At 39.0% G+C, this 16,957-nt stretch overlaps 1 protein-coding gene across 1 annotated transcript in view; it reads left to right on the top strand.

Moving 5' to 3' along the window:
- LOC114666900 (intraflagellar transport protein 43 homolog A) overlaps window positions 1-16,957 on the top strand; it is a 120,465-nt gene that overhangs the window by 47,090 nt on the left and 56,418 nt on the right. The window contains exons 3-4 of the mRNA XM_028821941.2: window positions 10,050-10,114; window positions 15,797-15,832. Of these exons, the coding sequence (XP_028677774.1) occupies window positions 10,050-10,114; window positions 15,797-15,832 (101 nt within the window). The remainder of the gene's footprint in view (window positions 1-10,049; window positions 10,115-15,796; window positions 15,833-16,957) is intronic.

Raw genomic sequence — 16,957 nt, 5'->3', positions numbered from 1 at the left:
AACTGTTATGAATACAGTAATCCCTCACTTATCACGGGAGATAGGTTCCAAGGCCGACCGCGATAACTGAATTTCCGCAAAGTAGGGACACTATATTTATTTAATTACTTAACGTGTATTTGGACGTTTTTAAACCCTCCCTGTATTGTTTACAACCCACCATTTACTCTATTAAAAACAGGGACAACTGCTAAGCAATATGAAATCGGTAGATAAGTTTACACTTACTGTATAGCGAAGTACATGTAGCAGCTTGTAGGCGGTCATGACGTCGTCGACCTTGTTGCAAAGATTCCTAAAGCAGATTCCATCCAGACTACTGCCTTATCACGTCCACTTGCAACTCGTTTTGTACCCTGGTTAAAGGACACTGCGGCCGTAGATCTTATATGCTTTTCCTCCTTTTTAAATAAAAAGAATTGATGTCCTGCAGCGGTGTAGCTGTTCCCTTCCTTCAACATATCCAAAACTTTTACCTTTTCTGCAATCATTTGCATCTTCTGTTGGTGCTTGGACACGGCCCCTGAAGCATTAGCACGTTAATGATGAATGAGTGAGATGAGACTTCCTGGTTAATGCAACACTCCGTCGCTGAGCCAGTCAGCAGCACACAGGAACTTAACTGCGTGCTCTGATTGGGTGGCTTCTCAGCCATCCGCCAATAGCATCTCTTGTATGAAATCAACTGGGCAAACCAACTGAGGAAGCAAGTAAAAAGACTCATTGTCCGCAGAAACCCGCGAAGCAGCGAAAAATCCGTGTTATGAATTTAGATATGCTTACATATAAAATCTGCAAAGTCGTGAATCCGCGAAAAGTGAACTGCAAAGTAGCGAGGGATTACTGTATAGTCGTTAGCATTGTTAACTTTCTTATTACTCACTTGACATTAACCCACCAACAGTTTCGCTGACTACTGGACGAGATGAACAATTTTTACAAGGATTTGCCTCTCCACTGCCCAGTGGGATTGCATAGTGGTTTGTCAAGTGTTTTGATATGGTCCATGCATTTTTAAAAGAGAAATGTTTGAACTAACCAGAGCTATAGAATTAGCGATGGTTAGTAAAGCTTATGTTTTTAAGAATATTATAGTACATCTGAACACACTTACTCTGCAGTTAAAGTGCAGGCCAAACTGTATTAGGTGTATGCATGCAATGCATTTCTGGTGAAAATTAAAAGTATTCTTTTGTGATATTCAGACTGGAAGCATTCATTATTTCAATTGCTTGAGGACATTGTCATCACATCAGCATGTCAACCCCAATGACATCATTCAGTATGTTTAAATACTTGAAATGAACTCCACCAGATTTCAAGACTATGAGCAAAATGGCTCAATATTTTCTTTTTGGATCGATCCAGAAAACTTTGTGGGGAAAAATCTGGCTTTACCTCTGTTTGATTGGATATGGAGTGAGGAGTTTGAAATACAGCAGAATGAAATCAAAACATCTTCAGTGTGGGCATATAAAGTTACAGAGCTATGCAAAACACAGACATTGACAAAGAAACATACATTGTGGCCTGCTGAGAAAGTTATCCAGACGTATTCTTATGTTTGAATAAGGTGGCCTTTGCATTAATCTCTGCATTTAGATCCACTTATATGTGCAAACAGATTTTTTTCACATTTGAAGACAGCGACTTACAACAGACAATCTAGAAGTGTGCATGGATTTCCCTAAAAGTGCAAGTCCAATTTACTGTTCAGTACATCAGCGGTTATCAAACTGTGGGGAAGTAACAAAAAAGGGGGCGCAAATGTTGCCATATGTGGCGTAATCTCGCTATTCGTAGGGAAATTTTAAACTTGTAGCGGTGTATCGGCAGCATAAAGGTATAGGAATAAGTTATATTAGGTTTTCATAAAAACGTTAGGGGGCGCAATTAAAACTGTTATGAAAACTCGGGTCGCAAATACTTAAAAGGTTGAGAAACACTGCAGTACATGTTAATGGTAAACACATGAATATGTTTTGTATGTATACCAGTTAATATAAAAGTAATTAAGACGAGTTGAACTTGCCATTAACAGTACAACTTTGAGTGTGATTAATTGAAAGTAATCTAATTGTCCACTGGCACTCCAGTTGTGCAATGCTTGACACTTGCTCCTCCACTAGAGAAATGAAAAAAGGAATACCTCTTGGAATCTGTGTCAAAGTTCAGGTGTTATTCTCAGAGCGAGTATTTTTGTCTGTAAATCACCTTTGACTTTCAGTCTCTTTTAACAAAAAGCTGCTACCCTACACCCTGAAAATGAACTGTATACTTAGAGATTACCAATTATGTCCTGTACTGACTTCCTCTGTAACCACATACAAGTCATTTCTTTTGCCATTGCTTCAAATGTACCAACAAAACACTTCTGAATGATGTTAACTTTGAAAGGATGCTATATCAAAAATAAAATATGTGGATGTACTCCAAATATTGATAGACAGAGTTGATGATATTTGCAACTCAATGGACTACCTGACCATTTAAGATGTTACATCTACATATTATTGTGATACTTGGAGTTCTGCAATGAAAAGCAACTGACAGAATGGGTCACCAGAACAAAGATTATGAAATTCTTTTGTAGTCCTGATATCCAAATTGTTTCTTATTAACATCTGCAGAAAAATAGCAAACATACAGTAATTATTGTTGACAACCCTTTTAGCACTTGAGTTTAGATTGAATACAAATGCTCATCCATAAAGGGAAAATAAAAAGAGAATGTGTTTAGTTTTGTAAAGCACCAAAAACTGTAAAGTTTAGATTAGAAACAGTCTTGTTTATGTTATGAGCATGGTTAGACATTTATTTGTGTTGTGATGGCTGGCCGGCAGCTCAACCCGGCCGACAGATGCAGGACGCTAGATGGCGACTTCCTTGCTGCTTAGAGGTGCCCCGGAGTCCCACAGGGCACCATGGGAGATGGAGTTTGACTTCACAACCCTGCTGGGTGCTGCTGTGTGACACTGCAGGGAGACACGGGGATTTTTGTTTCCCATATAGCCCGGAAGTACTCCCAAGTCACGGGGATGGAAGAACAGAAGTACTTCCGGGCTGAAGGAAAAATGTGATCCTCCATCTGACCCGGAAGTGCTGACAAGTCACGTGAACAGAAGAGGAGAAGCACTTCTGGGCCAAGGACTATACAAAGGACTGATGGGAACCCAGCAAGCGAGCTGGAGTTGGGAGGGAGTGTGATAGAGCTGCTGGGAGGAAAGAAGGAAAAGTGTTGTTGATTTATTATTGTATTACCTTACAAGCAACATACAATTGTCCGTGACTGAAAGCGGGATCGTCTGTGACGAAGAAGGCCACGCTGGTGAAAGTTACTTCGTCGGTAGGGATAAGTGTCAGTACTTGTAGATCAAGGTGTAGCGAGTCTTCGTTGTTGATGCTTAATATAGCTTGCGTACTGAGATGTTCTGGAGTCACAGTTGAGAAACACTTTTTTAATGTCTTTTAAGCACAGGGAAAAAATGAACATATGAAACATCTGTAATGTAATAAGCCACAAAGAAAAGTAACATTGCAACAATGCTATCTACGACCCGATCGCTGTAAACAGAAGTGAAAACAAAATCGAGCCCGGTGCATTCTTTAACTGCATTGTGGCACAGTGGTAGTGCTGCTGCTTTGCAGTAAGGAGACTGTGGAAGATTGTGGGTTCGGTTCCCAGTTCCTCCCTGTGTGGATAGCGCTTTGAATACTGAGAACACCGCTATATCAATGTAATGAAGTATTATTATTCTTATGTGTTCAGCCCTCTCTCTCTCCCGTGCGTGCCTGTATGTCTCTCTCTCTCTCTCTCTCTCTCTCTCTCTCTCTCTCTCTCACTGCACGTGTTCCTGCAGGCATACGCATAATTATTTATTGATGGCTGAACACTTCCATAAAGACATAGTTGTCTAAAAGGAGTGGGTTTGAGGATACAACAGTAAGTGAATGAAAAGATGGAACTCTGGAGAGAGCAACATACAATTATTGTCCGTGACTGAAAACTTGTTTTGGCAGATACATGCATATCGTTTTGAAAGTTTGGCCCTGTGCCTTATTAATTGTCATCGCAAAGGCCAATCTAACAGGAAACTGTCTTCGTGTAAAAGTAAAAGGCAAATTATCCGAGACAAACAAAATGTTTTACACGCTGCATACCAACCCGCGGCATAGCATATGGCGCATAATCACGCCGCTTTTTTAATGTTTTTTAAGCAGAGGGACAAAATTGAACATTTGCAAAATCCGTAATTTAATAAACCACCAAGAAAAGTAATATTGCAGCAATGCATGCTACGAACCAACATACAATCATCATTCAGTACGCACTGCCTGCTCATGTGCCTGCCCCCAACTCCTCACCTGAGTCGCTGTCGTCTGTGCACCTCTGAGCCACGTTGTCCTTTCATTGTTCTTTGCGGCTGCTTTTCTATATATAATCCACTAAGTCACCCAACCATGGTAGTAGTAGGGGGTGGGAGTGGAAGTGCTTACACAAGGCAGGGACATAATCAGAGCGAGCGTATGACCCACACTTACTGGGTACTCCTTGTTCGTGGGGAACAATTGCAAGCCCCGGTCCCCATTACGAATGGGGTTCAACGGCTTACCCACGCCTGTCGGCGCCGGGTAGACACACATTGATCCATTCAGTGTAGCACGCGTGCAGTACTGGACATCCACGGGCATCACATACCTGTTAATGCTCAACCTCACGTGGCTGAAAGCCACTTGTCCCTCTAAGAAGTTGGATGCCTACCGCTTGGCGATCGCGTAACTATTAAGCAGTAGGGAGTCTCATTCGTTTTCGGAATTAACCAGACTAATCGCTCCACCAACTAAGTACGGCCATGCAACACCACGCACAGAATCGAGAAAGAGCTATCAATCTGTCAATCCTCTCCGTGTCCAGGCAGGGTGAGGTTTCCCGTATTGAGTCAAATTAAGCAAGATTTGTGTGTGGTGAGTTGTTGCGTCCGGGCACATGAGCAGGCACTGTGAATGCCTTGAGAGCGTGGGTGGACGCGTGCCAGGGAATAATGAGTATCTATATATTTTCTTAGATATAGACAGCGTCTGATAGTTGTGACGATTTTACACTCCAGTACATTTTGGTGAACGCTGGTAACAGTCAGGCGGGCAGGCGTATTAGAATTGGTGGGCGTGTCTCTCTATCGGTTCGAGTTCTTGGGCGGTGCTCTGTCGTTTGTATACCACGGTCGGACAACTTGGTGGATTATATATGGAAATGCAGCCGAAACTGAAAAGAATAATGAAAAGTCAACATGACTCAGTGGTTTATGTGTACTGTAGCAGAGACGAAAGCGAGTTGGTGAGTTGTTGCGTCCAGTCACATGAGCAGGCACTGTGAATGCCTTGTGAGCGTGGGTAGACGTGTGCTCGAGTTGGTGGGCTGGGCTTTGTGAGTTGACTGATCCCATGGTTATCTTCCGGCAGTGTGAATGCCTCGAGAGACAGGGCGTCCTTGTTTGGTGAGTTGTTGCAGTTTGTGAGTTAAACGCTGCGATGGTTTCACACGCTTGTAACAGTCAGGCGGGCGGGCGGGCAGGCGTTCTCGTCCCATGGTCTTAGAGTTGGTGGGCGTGGCTCTGTGAGTTGTCGGCGTATCCCATCGTCTTAGCGTTGGCGGGCTAAGAGTGGTTTATTTATCATGCGTATCCTATGTTTTACACGCTGCATACAGCGATTCACATCCGCGATAAACATGCCTCTTCTTAGATGGTCCTGCCGCGTCCACTGTTGTTCTTGAAGCATACACACCGCCTGGTCATGAACCCGCTCGCAAGAGCAACTCACAGAGACCCGCCCACCAACTCTAAGACCATGGCGTGTAAAACAGTTTGCGATGGTGGACGCGGTCGTGCGTCATAACCGAAAAAAATAATGAAAAGTCAGCGTGGCTCAGAGGTGCTTGTGGACTGTAGCAGAGACAAATGCGAATGACATCGTGTTTTGTGAGTGGCTGCGTCCGAGTTGGTGGGCGTGACTCTGCGAGTTTTCGTCATATCCAATGGTCTTAGAGTTGGTGGGCGTGGCTCCATCCTGCTTGCTTTCATGGGTGTCTTGCTTGCGTTGGCAGTGGCTTAGTGAATTATATATATAGATTACCTGTTTGTTGTGGCTGGGGTGCTTTGGAGGCACTATTTAAGAAGAACATTAAAATACTTCTTGGTGCTTTTAAACCTGTGTTCGGAGCGTCTATCTGTTGATGAGAAGGTGGGCAATAGCGCCACCAAGTGTCCGCTTATTTACAGTGTGTACTTACTTTTGCCTTTTGTTGAATAATTTTCTTCATATCTTTCAAATTTATAATTTGCTAGTGCAGTAGCCCTGGTCGTTGGGGGATCCCAAGTCACTGTTTAGAGGAGCCTGCTGGAACCAGGGATCGGTAAGGCAAAACAGAACAGTGACTTGGGATCCCCCAACGACCAGGGCTCACACGCTGGGGAATCCATGTCCCAAGTCCTAACTCCTGCTGCCTTCCGCGGGGAGACTTCCGCCTTCCGGTCACTCCCATCCATCCATCCAGCTTCCAACCCGCTGAATCCAAACACAGGGTCACAGGGGTCTGCTGGAGCAAATCCCAGCCAACACAGGGCGCAAGGCAGGAACCAATCCGGGGCAGGGCGCCAACCCACTGCAGGACACCGGTCACTCCCATCCTTCATAAAAAAACTCAGCGGGAGCGACCACTACTTCTGCTCCTCAGGTGTCAGCCAAACACCCAAGCACCCTTCCCAGCTGCAACGCAAGCCTGCCTGCACTCACTCACTCGCTTACTCTTCTGCACTGTCTTTCTCTCTCTTTCTCCTTTGCTTCCTGGAACCTCTGTTCTTTCTCTTTCCTTCTTTTTTTCTTTCTTGTTCTCCCCTTAACCGTCTCATGCTTCTCTATATATAATGGACATGGCAGCTGTGACAATCAACAGTTCCCGGACACAATTACACTGCGGACCGTCCCTCACGTGTGCACTTAGGTGGGAAACGCCTGCAGCACGAATCCATCCGGAAACCACTTCAGCCACACTACCACGCCCCTCACAACGCCGCGAGCGCGGTGATTATTTATTTAAAACAACTGGCCTTTGCTAAGAGAGCTGTGGACGTACAACACCACAAAGTTGTGCAGAATATTCCTCTGTGTTTTATGCATAGGTGACGTGCAAAGAGTGTTGCTTTAGGCAGGATGGAATATAGTATTCGTTGATCAATCCATCCATCAGCTAAACCTGCTTATCTCAGCAACAAGGGGTGCAGACAAGAACAATTCCTGGACAGGATGCCAGCCCATTGCAGGGTGAAAACACGTACGCACACTTCCATTAAAGATTATTTTATATTTTATATTTTGCAGTTTTAGATTTAGCTTTAGATAATTTATTTCAATGTATGTGTTTTGTTTACAGTATTTCATCTTTTACACATCTGGTAGCCGCTCCTGTCAGCACGAGTGATTAAAATAACAGCAGAGTTTCTGTGTTCATGTGCTGCCTGGACAAACAGTGGTGTGGAGGTGTGAGCAAACCTCTGTTACATGTCACATATACCACTCTGACAAAATGTTTAAAAACAAAAATATGACATCTGTCTCTCTTGATGAAGCAAACATATTACAGAAAATGCTCCAATTTTCCATTAAGTTAACTGGGTTGCACTGGAATTTTATACTATGCGTACATTTTCTAACATGTTAAAATATGATATTGCTGATTTTGCCACAATTAAAATAGATAGACAAAAAAACAAACTTAAAAATGGAACATGTTTTGTCATTTAAATATCATTAATGGTATTTGCATTCTTTTTCATGATAATGAGTGGTTTATAACCTAGCTTGTAAAACGATTTTAGACTTCCTAGTACCATCCTCTTGGAGTTGTGCGCTGAATTGGAACCTGCATTATAGAGACCATCATGCATACTTCACTCGATCCCTTTTCCATTACAAGTTTTAACAACAGTAGGGTATTTGGAGACAGGTGCTTTTCAGCTTGAACTGGCTGACCAGTCAGGAATCTCAGTCATCCCTGAGCCATGTCATGACATTTGTATAGCATGGTACAGTTAAGATTCTACCCAGATACATCCAGTTTCCTTACAGACATGGTGAGAACATCAAGATTAAAAGGCAATTTGCAGTGATTGCTGATTTTCCTAATGTAAGTGGTGCAATGGACTGCACACATGTTGTTGTAAAGGCACCGTTATAGAATGAATTTTCTGTAGTAAACCGAACACACTTTCATTCAATTAATATAATATGTAATGCTTAAATGTGTCTGGCTAATGTTGTTGCAAGGTGGCCCCGTTCAACTCATGATTCCTTTATTTTATCAAATAATAAAGTGAGAAACAGACTTCAAGTTCATGGAGTGTGTAATAATTGACGTGTGTAACGCTGCCTTTTCCAGTTATGTCTTACAGAGCACCTTTTTTATAGACAAAACAGATAGGCAACATACTAAGGTAGTTAAAATTAAGCATATGGATTAGGTGTTATTGCCAACACTGAAGACATCTGTATTGCAAGAACATGTCAGTTAACTGTAATATGACCTTGCTCAGGATAAAGCAGATTTAAAAAATGGATGGATGGACATCAGAATGTGTCTGACAAGTCATTGAAGTCATTGTCAGTGAAATGAGATTTTCTGTTCACTTCATTGTCCAGCTGCCTGGAGTCGCTAAAATGCCAACACCAATAAAGTCTGTCTAGGACTTACAAATGGTCAGAACTTTCCATAACGTTAAGCCCGTTTTCATTAGCATGTTTTTTTTTTTTATTTTTTTTTTTATATAAATCTTTTGCATAAGAACTGGATTACACACATTTCTGAGCATAGGCAAGTTTTATACATGAGGCCCCAGCCAAGTAGGCAGGCAGTGAATGTCTGTATGGAGTTTAATTGTTCTGAGAATATCTGCATGATTTATCTCCAGGTAATCCAGTTTCATCCCACACCCCAAAGAAGTGTGTAAAATTGATTGGCAACTATTAGTTGGACTGGCATTAGTGAGTGTGAGTGTCTAAGTGATGTGAGTAGACTGGCGTTTTGTGTAGAAATAATTTGTGACCCTGATTTGAAACAAACAGCTTCAAAACATGAATGAATGGCTGAATAAAATATGTAAAGAGAACACAACATTAAAGTCCAACAAAAAAAGTAATGCAAGGTTTCTTTTGTCCAGCAATTATTCGCGGTTAAAACACTAGTTTATATTGTTTGTGCTTGTCTGCAAGGATGTCTGGAGGGAACTATTTGCAGAAAGAATGAATTGATAAAAAGGACAAGAGGAAAACTGGATATTTTCAGTATAGTTTGGATACACATTGTTAACATGACAGTTGAATGTTATCCCTAAGGAGGTTATTTCCATTCCGTTACACTAATGGGTGGGCAAATACATGCAAGTCCATTTTTCTTTCAACTTTTACCAGGAAATATGTCTGTTTTCAGAGTGGTGTGGATTTTTACATTTGTTTTGTTAATTTGAGCTTATGTTTGTTAACCACCTACCTGAATTGATTAATTACTGCAATCACTAGAATTGTCTTTGCACAAAGACCATAAGGAGAAACATTTTCAGAATGTTTTCACATTCTATTACAAAAATCATTTTTGCATGTCTTGAATGCACTAATGTATTACATATTAAGCTAAGTCTATCTATCTTCTTTATTGACCCAATATTCTTTACATTGTTATAATTACTCCAGGTTATAGCACCTCTTGATAGTCTGGTATATCCAATACTTTGGCACCATCTCAAACTTCAAAGTGCTGCATTTTTTAACCTTTTCTATGATTTGCTATGAACCTGTTGTTTTCATTTTATGTTAAGGGCATCACTAATTTACGTGGCCTCTCTTAATGCTATTTGTGTGATATTGACATGCTGATTAAAAGTGTGACAGCTTTATAATATCTTGCTCTTAGAGTTAGTCTTTCACTTTCAGTATCCTCTTTGTATTTGTGTAACATAATGACTTTATAACATTTCCTTTATATGTCTTTATTTGTTTAGGGTCCTCCACCAAAACCACCTAGACGACAAGGTGGTTGGGCTGATGAAACTCCAGGCTCTGCGAAGTAAGCAGTTATCTTTTTATATTGAAGAAAGCGCCCACCTTCTTCCTCCCAAGTTTTCTCTGAATGGTTAAAATTCTATATTTTTTGGAAAAGTATGGTATTAAGTGGTCCTGTTCATCATAATGATACTTCATTTACGATTTGTATTTTCTTTCCATATGCTGAAAGACTTTAAGTTTCTCCTTGTTGTAAAGAAGACTCAGACTTGGGAAGGACTATTTGATGTTTTTAGCAATTGCAGATATGAATGATATCTTTGCTAATTTTAAATAAGCCAAAAATTATTCTAAAACTTGCACACACTCTGCTATTATATATCTGTATCTGAACTATTCACTTTCAAGATATTTTTTAGTGAATGACTCTGTGTCATCTGTTTTATAAAAATTAATTGGTAACAAAGCATAATTCAAATTTGGTCAATTTAGTGTTGCTATCTGAACTGATAGTTTTTCTTTGCAACATGAAGGAATCAGGAACTTCTGAGAAGAACTACCATGAATGGAAAAACATGTAAATGAATAAAATTAATTTAGAGTTATTTATAAATTACCCTGTGAGACTGCATCCTGTGACACCTTTTACATTTTCCTTTGTATTGGTTCTGTGTTTAATGCTGCGTAACATGAAGCATTATAATGAAAGAGACAAAAAGTGAACAGCTACACAAATGGACAACCATTGAATGAAATGGGAGATAGATCACAGATGTTCCTGCCTTGAGCCTGATGCTTGCTAGGATGGGCTTCAGCTTCACTACAGTTCTGCTCTTGATAGGCAGGTTTGGAAGATGGATGGATGGATGCTTGCCTAGTTGATCCCAAGAAGGTTCCACACAAACTCACAGGTCTATTTTTCAAACACTGAAGTAAAAGAAATGTTATATGCAACTTTTTCTAACATACAGTATGTGGCAATTATGTAGTTGGCAGGGGTTAATGTCCCCATTCACCTTGATGAATCAGAAGGATAATATGTTAATAAGAAAATTGCTGCATATATTTAAAAGGACTACATGCTCCTTTGCTTAAATACTATAATTAATGTGTTAAAGGAACCTGTACTTTTTATGAGATTGCACTCTGACTGCCTTATGTTAATCAAATTACTTATTGCTTCAAGTTTTGTGCAGACATTAACAGTTTACTTTGATCTTTTCTTTAATGGCACCAAATATTGCATTTTTGATAGAATCTAGTCATTTGTTACGGCAGTATTACAGGTGAGAAGGACTTCAGAACATGTTTGGTTTTGCCTTCTATTAAAGCACTAAATAGAAAGAATCAAAAAAACTGGAGTGTATTGTTTTTCCCTCCTGTTTTAATGTGCATATTTTTGGATACAAAGTAGTGGGGGGAGGTTAATTTAGACCCAAGTGTGCATTGATCTCTTTTGAACAAGGTAAGTAATGGTTCCTTTGGGATTTCCAAGGACTTTTCCACTCAATGTCATGCATCACTCTCAATCACTGAAACCCTCCTTCTGTTAATTTCAGTGAAGAAACGCTAGGATTTGCCAATCTATCACTCCTAATTGACACTAAATGATCTGTCAGTTTATTGATGAACATTCAAAGCCAGGTTGTCACAATATATTTTATCCCTAACAACTTTTTTTCGACAGTTTTACCATGTCCATCTTTTCTTGTTACATAAGTCTTAATCAAATGCTCATAATGTGTGTTTAAATGTCCTCTCCTCCTAGAAACTGACAAGTGTCAAGGGCAGTGGTTTCGGTTTTCTTCATTTAAAATTGAAGCTATTTTTAAACTATATGATGACAAGTCTTCTGTGTATGCTGTAAAGAGAAAAATCATTGTGAAAATGCTGATGAAATAATAATTTAGCTGAACAAAATAGCCTTACCACTCTTAAAAGCTTTAAGTTGAAATTTTCTTTTCTGGCTTAATTATGTGGAAGTAAATCCATCTGTTATTTATTTTGCTAATTACCAGCTGGCAAAGGCTAAGAGTCTAATAAAGCAAGTAGGATTTCTTACAGCCTTTCCTTTGCTTGACAATGCCTCCTGTTCATTTTAGTGACAATGTATAGTACTGCATGAGGTGACATTGAAGTCAACAGAATCTGTTCAGTTAGTCCCTCTGGAGACAATTTGTCTACTTCATCACTAGGGCCAACAGCCCACTGCAGACCCCAAACCCCCAAGGCTCAAGAATGATGTTTTGAAGCAAATGTCCAGCTTGCACAGCAGTGCACCTTGAAAGTAAGAGACAACCATCACTGTGCACAACAAAATGAAGTGCAAAAAATAACACCCTAGGTTATTTACTGAGGGTCCTGAGAAACATCATTTTTATCCTACTGGATAAACCATAAACACCATTGGAAAGTCTTGTCACTTATATACATTGTAAAAGGCTAAGACATTTATTTTTGTGAGTGTGAGATTTGTAATTATTGGTTTCAGTTCAGTCTGAATTCAGCATTTGGGCTCCTTCAAAAATTTTGACAAAGGCTTTGAAGCAAAAGTGAAGTTTTATAAAGAATGGTAATTGTTGATTATTATTGTTAATACATTTGCTCAATCTTCTTTTTTCATAACTTGACCAAATGAAGCCTAATTCTGTCTGAGCAGTAATCTGTGTTAGGCAAGAATCAGTCCTGTCCAGGCGACACTGAACCACACATTGAATGTTCATTGACACTGAGCATATTTAGAGTCACTGGTTACCAGGACAGCCAGCCAGTGAAGTCTGGGAATTAGTGGAGTCTTTGGGGGAAATCTCCACAAGTATGGTGAAAATGTCACAGTGAAGGAGCCTCATAAGTTAACTTAAACCATAATCTAAACATGGGTAGACTCCATTTTGCCCAAGAATTAATTGCATTACATTTTATGTGTTCTGTTTTTTTATTACTGTTAAAATGGCTGACATGTTGCCATGGGTAGTGCTCCTGGGAAATCCAGCAGCAGAATGTGTCAGTTGCCACTCTAGAAAGTGTGTTATGGGTGAACATGCTTGTGAAAGCCACAAAGAAAGAGCCATATGCCACTAAACTTTATCCAGCCTCTGAGAGAATGTTTTAGTAATCCAAAGGATGGATGTAAACTGTGAAATTTCTTTCATTTATAATAAGAGTATTGCAAACCCATTTATTCTAGTACAGAGTCACGGAGTTCTGGAGACACCATTTTCAGCACTGGTGGGTTCAAATCAGTATTGCACTCATGTTTATGATTGGGCACTGTCACCCACTTAACCTGCATGTTTTTAGACTGTGGAGAACATCTGGAGTACCCAGGGAAAACTGATACATTTTTGGGTAGTAGACTCAGGGCTGCAATTTGAACCACAAACTCTTTTTGTGACACAACAACTTTATCCTTTGTGTCACCTCCAACAATATGACAAAATAATTGTATTACATGCTCCTCCTCTGCCAAACACTGTTGGTTGACTTTTTGAATGACTACTGATAAAATTGATAGGCATTAGGGGGCTTTAGGGGAAGAGTGGTGCACTGCCTTTAACCTTATGACTAATAAAATGATCTTCACAGCCAAGCAAGATTCAAATCTCTTTTATATCAGTCAGATGTTATAAGGAAAAGAGAAATGCTTTTAACATTTGTGTACAATTTAATATTTGTAAAATAGAATAATTAGACGTAAGATGTGGATTTGAATGGCCTTGTGAGACCCTTAAGCCACAATGAGGTAAATTTTTCTCTAGGGTTCAGAAATGAAAATCAGTATAACAGTTTGAGAACAGTAATCACAGATATTAATAAATAAGTGTAATTTATCTTCACCATCTGTATGTCTCCGGTAGTAGTATTTTTTTTTTTATCAGGATCTTAGAAATGACAGTATACTAATATTTAGTGTAAAGAATTGAATGATGATGTTTTTCTGTCACACCATTGTTTGAAATATTTTAATTTTAAATGTAGTTAGGATATAGCGGGTTGGATGATGAATGGATGGATGTTTTACCTATTGCATTCAGCAAAAACATTCTCTGTTTTGAAACTTTTCTTTTACCATTTTTATATTCTGAATACAAAAAATCCCCTTTATGATCAGCAGGTGGCATAGTCACATTGCAAACAAGCACGAAGGTGGAAATTGACTCGAAGTAAAAGTAATCTGAAATGCTGAAGAAAATAAGTGTTATTCTGTACTTAAAATCTTTCAGATTTTATAAAGAAATATATATATTAGACAACACACAGTTACAGTCGAATTCAAATTGTGACATCATTGAAGCAACTACCTTTACACCCTGGGTATTTAAATACTCTATAGTAACATTTTTTTAAAATTGTGCTTACAGGTATTTCTTTTAAATGATATATTTATTTTTGTTCCTAGTAAGGATTGAACCAGACACCCTCTGGATTGTAGACTCAAAGGATTACCAGCAGTATTACAGTAGTGCCTTAAAATATACAATAATTGACATTTAAAGTTTAAATTTCAAATGAATACACCTAACATGGTTTATTTAACAGAATTTCAACCATTGCATTTCTATGTGAGCCTGAAGTCTTACTTGATATACACAAGCTTGTATTCAAAATTATAGCACTCAAAGTTGTTAATGCTACTGTAGAAAGAAACCTTTTATCCTTTATAACACACCTATTTTGCTTTACTGACTGAATAGTGGAATGCCATGCTATCATAGGACACACTCCCACTCACTCCCTCCCTCACTTATACTGGACCAAGTTAAAGTCACTAATTATCCTATCATGCCCATCTAAGGGAGGAAAACTAGAATATCCAGAGAAAAACCCAGGCAGACATGGGAAGAATTTACAGACACTGTACAGGGATATTATTGTTCATTTTAATACTGTATATGTTATTTTATCCATCCACACAATTCAGTGCTCTCTAAAACCTAAACATCTTGACCTGAGACTGCAGAGCTTCTGCTTAGAAATTCACAGTTTGTTCTCAGGAAAGACAGGTTACTTGCCTGTGATCAAATTCATAAAAAATAAAATACTTCAGTTAATATAACATGGTTTATACCAGTGTGTACAATGACAGGCAATATATGAAATCTAGGGTTGACCGTTGCCATCAACACATGAGAGAACTGATCTCCATGGTTATGCAAATGCTGGTGATGTATGTGATATTGGCTTTTAAAGTATTATCTGTGTGCTGCATTATTTGCTTCATTTCATATGAATTGTTTATATTGCTTATTTAGTTATTTTGATTTTCTCCGTTTCTCCCTTACCTATTGGTATGCTTATTTCTTAAAAAAAAGAAATTATATAATGTTTATTATGTTATATTAGGTGGTAGTTATTGCTGTGAAATGAGACTGAAAAATTGTGCTGAAATTACTAATGTGCATCCTTGTCAGTGCCACAATGTCCTACACCTCTCTTGCCAGCTTGACTAGTTGAGGGTGATGATGGCTTTATTTCAAGGGGTCTGTCTCTCCCTAGGGCTAGGTCTTCTTTAAATGCCAGAGGAGGTAGTCACTGAATGAATGATGGAGTGCCTGATGGGCAGGTAGCTGCAGTTCATTAGCTGTCTGAAATGCTGTTTCAGCATCATCAGTAACGGTTCTGGGTTCAAGCAAAATTTGCCCAGTGGGATATTCTGTCTAATATTCTCACTCTGTGAAAAGGCTTAATCAAGCAAATTATGCATTTTTCCTTTCTGCCTCTCTCTAAAAAGAATGTTCTATTCCAGGTCTGGAAGAAAGCCAGTGCCCAGTGATGTGGAGGAGTAAGTTTTTTTAAACCTTTTCCAGTAGGCAGAAAATGCAGCTGCGGGCTGCTAATTTCATACTTCATGGAAAGGAGATTGTTATTTTTGTTAATATGGCTGTTAGTTAAATAATTTATACAAATGTAACTAGTTTTAATAATGCATGTATGGCTAATTATTGTTAGATTTTTTACAGATGCCATTCTTGGTGCCAGAAATTTGAGACAAAAATAATAAATGTTAATGATTCTGGCTTTTCCATTGTAATGATCAAGGCAGTAATAGTTTTTTCACCTTAATGTATGTAAGTAGTTTTAGTTTAATTTGAGACTTAAAACTCAAAACATTTATACCTACTTTGTGCTCCTTAAAAATGTGCCAAACTAACTGCATTTCACTTTAGTGATCCTTTATTTCTGTGTTCTGTGTTAAAACTTTTCGTCATAATATAAAAATAGCCCATTCCCCATTTAAGCACAGTTCTTTGTTATGCCTTCTTTCTGGATTTTTAAAATATTGCAAAGAAAAAAATGCCATAGCACAGTGTCCTCATTATGTACAGCAGTGGCTGGCAAGGTTACAGGGGGAAAAAACTATACAAGTGCATACTCTATACTGTATTAGACTGTCAATCATATTTCAATACAGCATTATGAGAGCAGTGCATGGATATTACAGAACAGCTCCATGAACTAAAACAATGGGAACAATAAAGCTTTTTATAAATTGCAGCATTCAGTATTACAATTGATTACAAAATGAAAAGCTGATACAGAGGTCAGAAGCAGGTGACATATTACGCGAGTAGGTAAAGCACAACAGATCATATAGATGTGGATTAATGTGCTACAGAAGATGAGAAGACAGCCAAGGCTGTAAATGAGTTTTAAAGAGATTATTTTCAACAGAAGATTCACTTTTTATCTTTGGAGGTAGCCAAGCCAATGACAGCAGTATGAGGGTTACATAAGCACGGCAGCTTCACATGAATGATCGAGAGGTGAAAGTGGGGGGCTTTGCAGGATAATGACAGAATAGAGGCCATGCTAGTCGTACAAAAAGTATAGTAGCAAATGGTGATATTATTTCATTACCAGATAAGGAAGAAAGAGAACATTTCTGTTTTTTTTTATTATTTTCATG

Source organism: Erpetoichthys calabaricus, chromosome 16 (assembly GCF_900747795.2).
Source record: "Erpetoichthys calabaricus chromosome 16, fErpCal1.3, whole genome shotgun sequence".
NCBI classification, from domain to species: Eukaryota; Metazoa; Chordata; class Cladistia; order Polypteriformes; family Polypteridae; genus Erpetoichthys; species Erpetoichthys calabaricus.
Note: the sequence above shows the minus strand (reverse complement) of the source record. Positions and strands in the feature narration are given on the sequence as shown.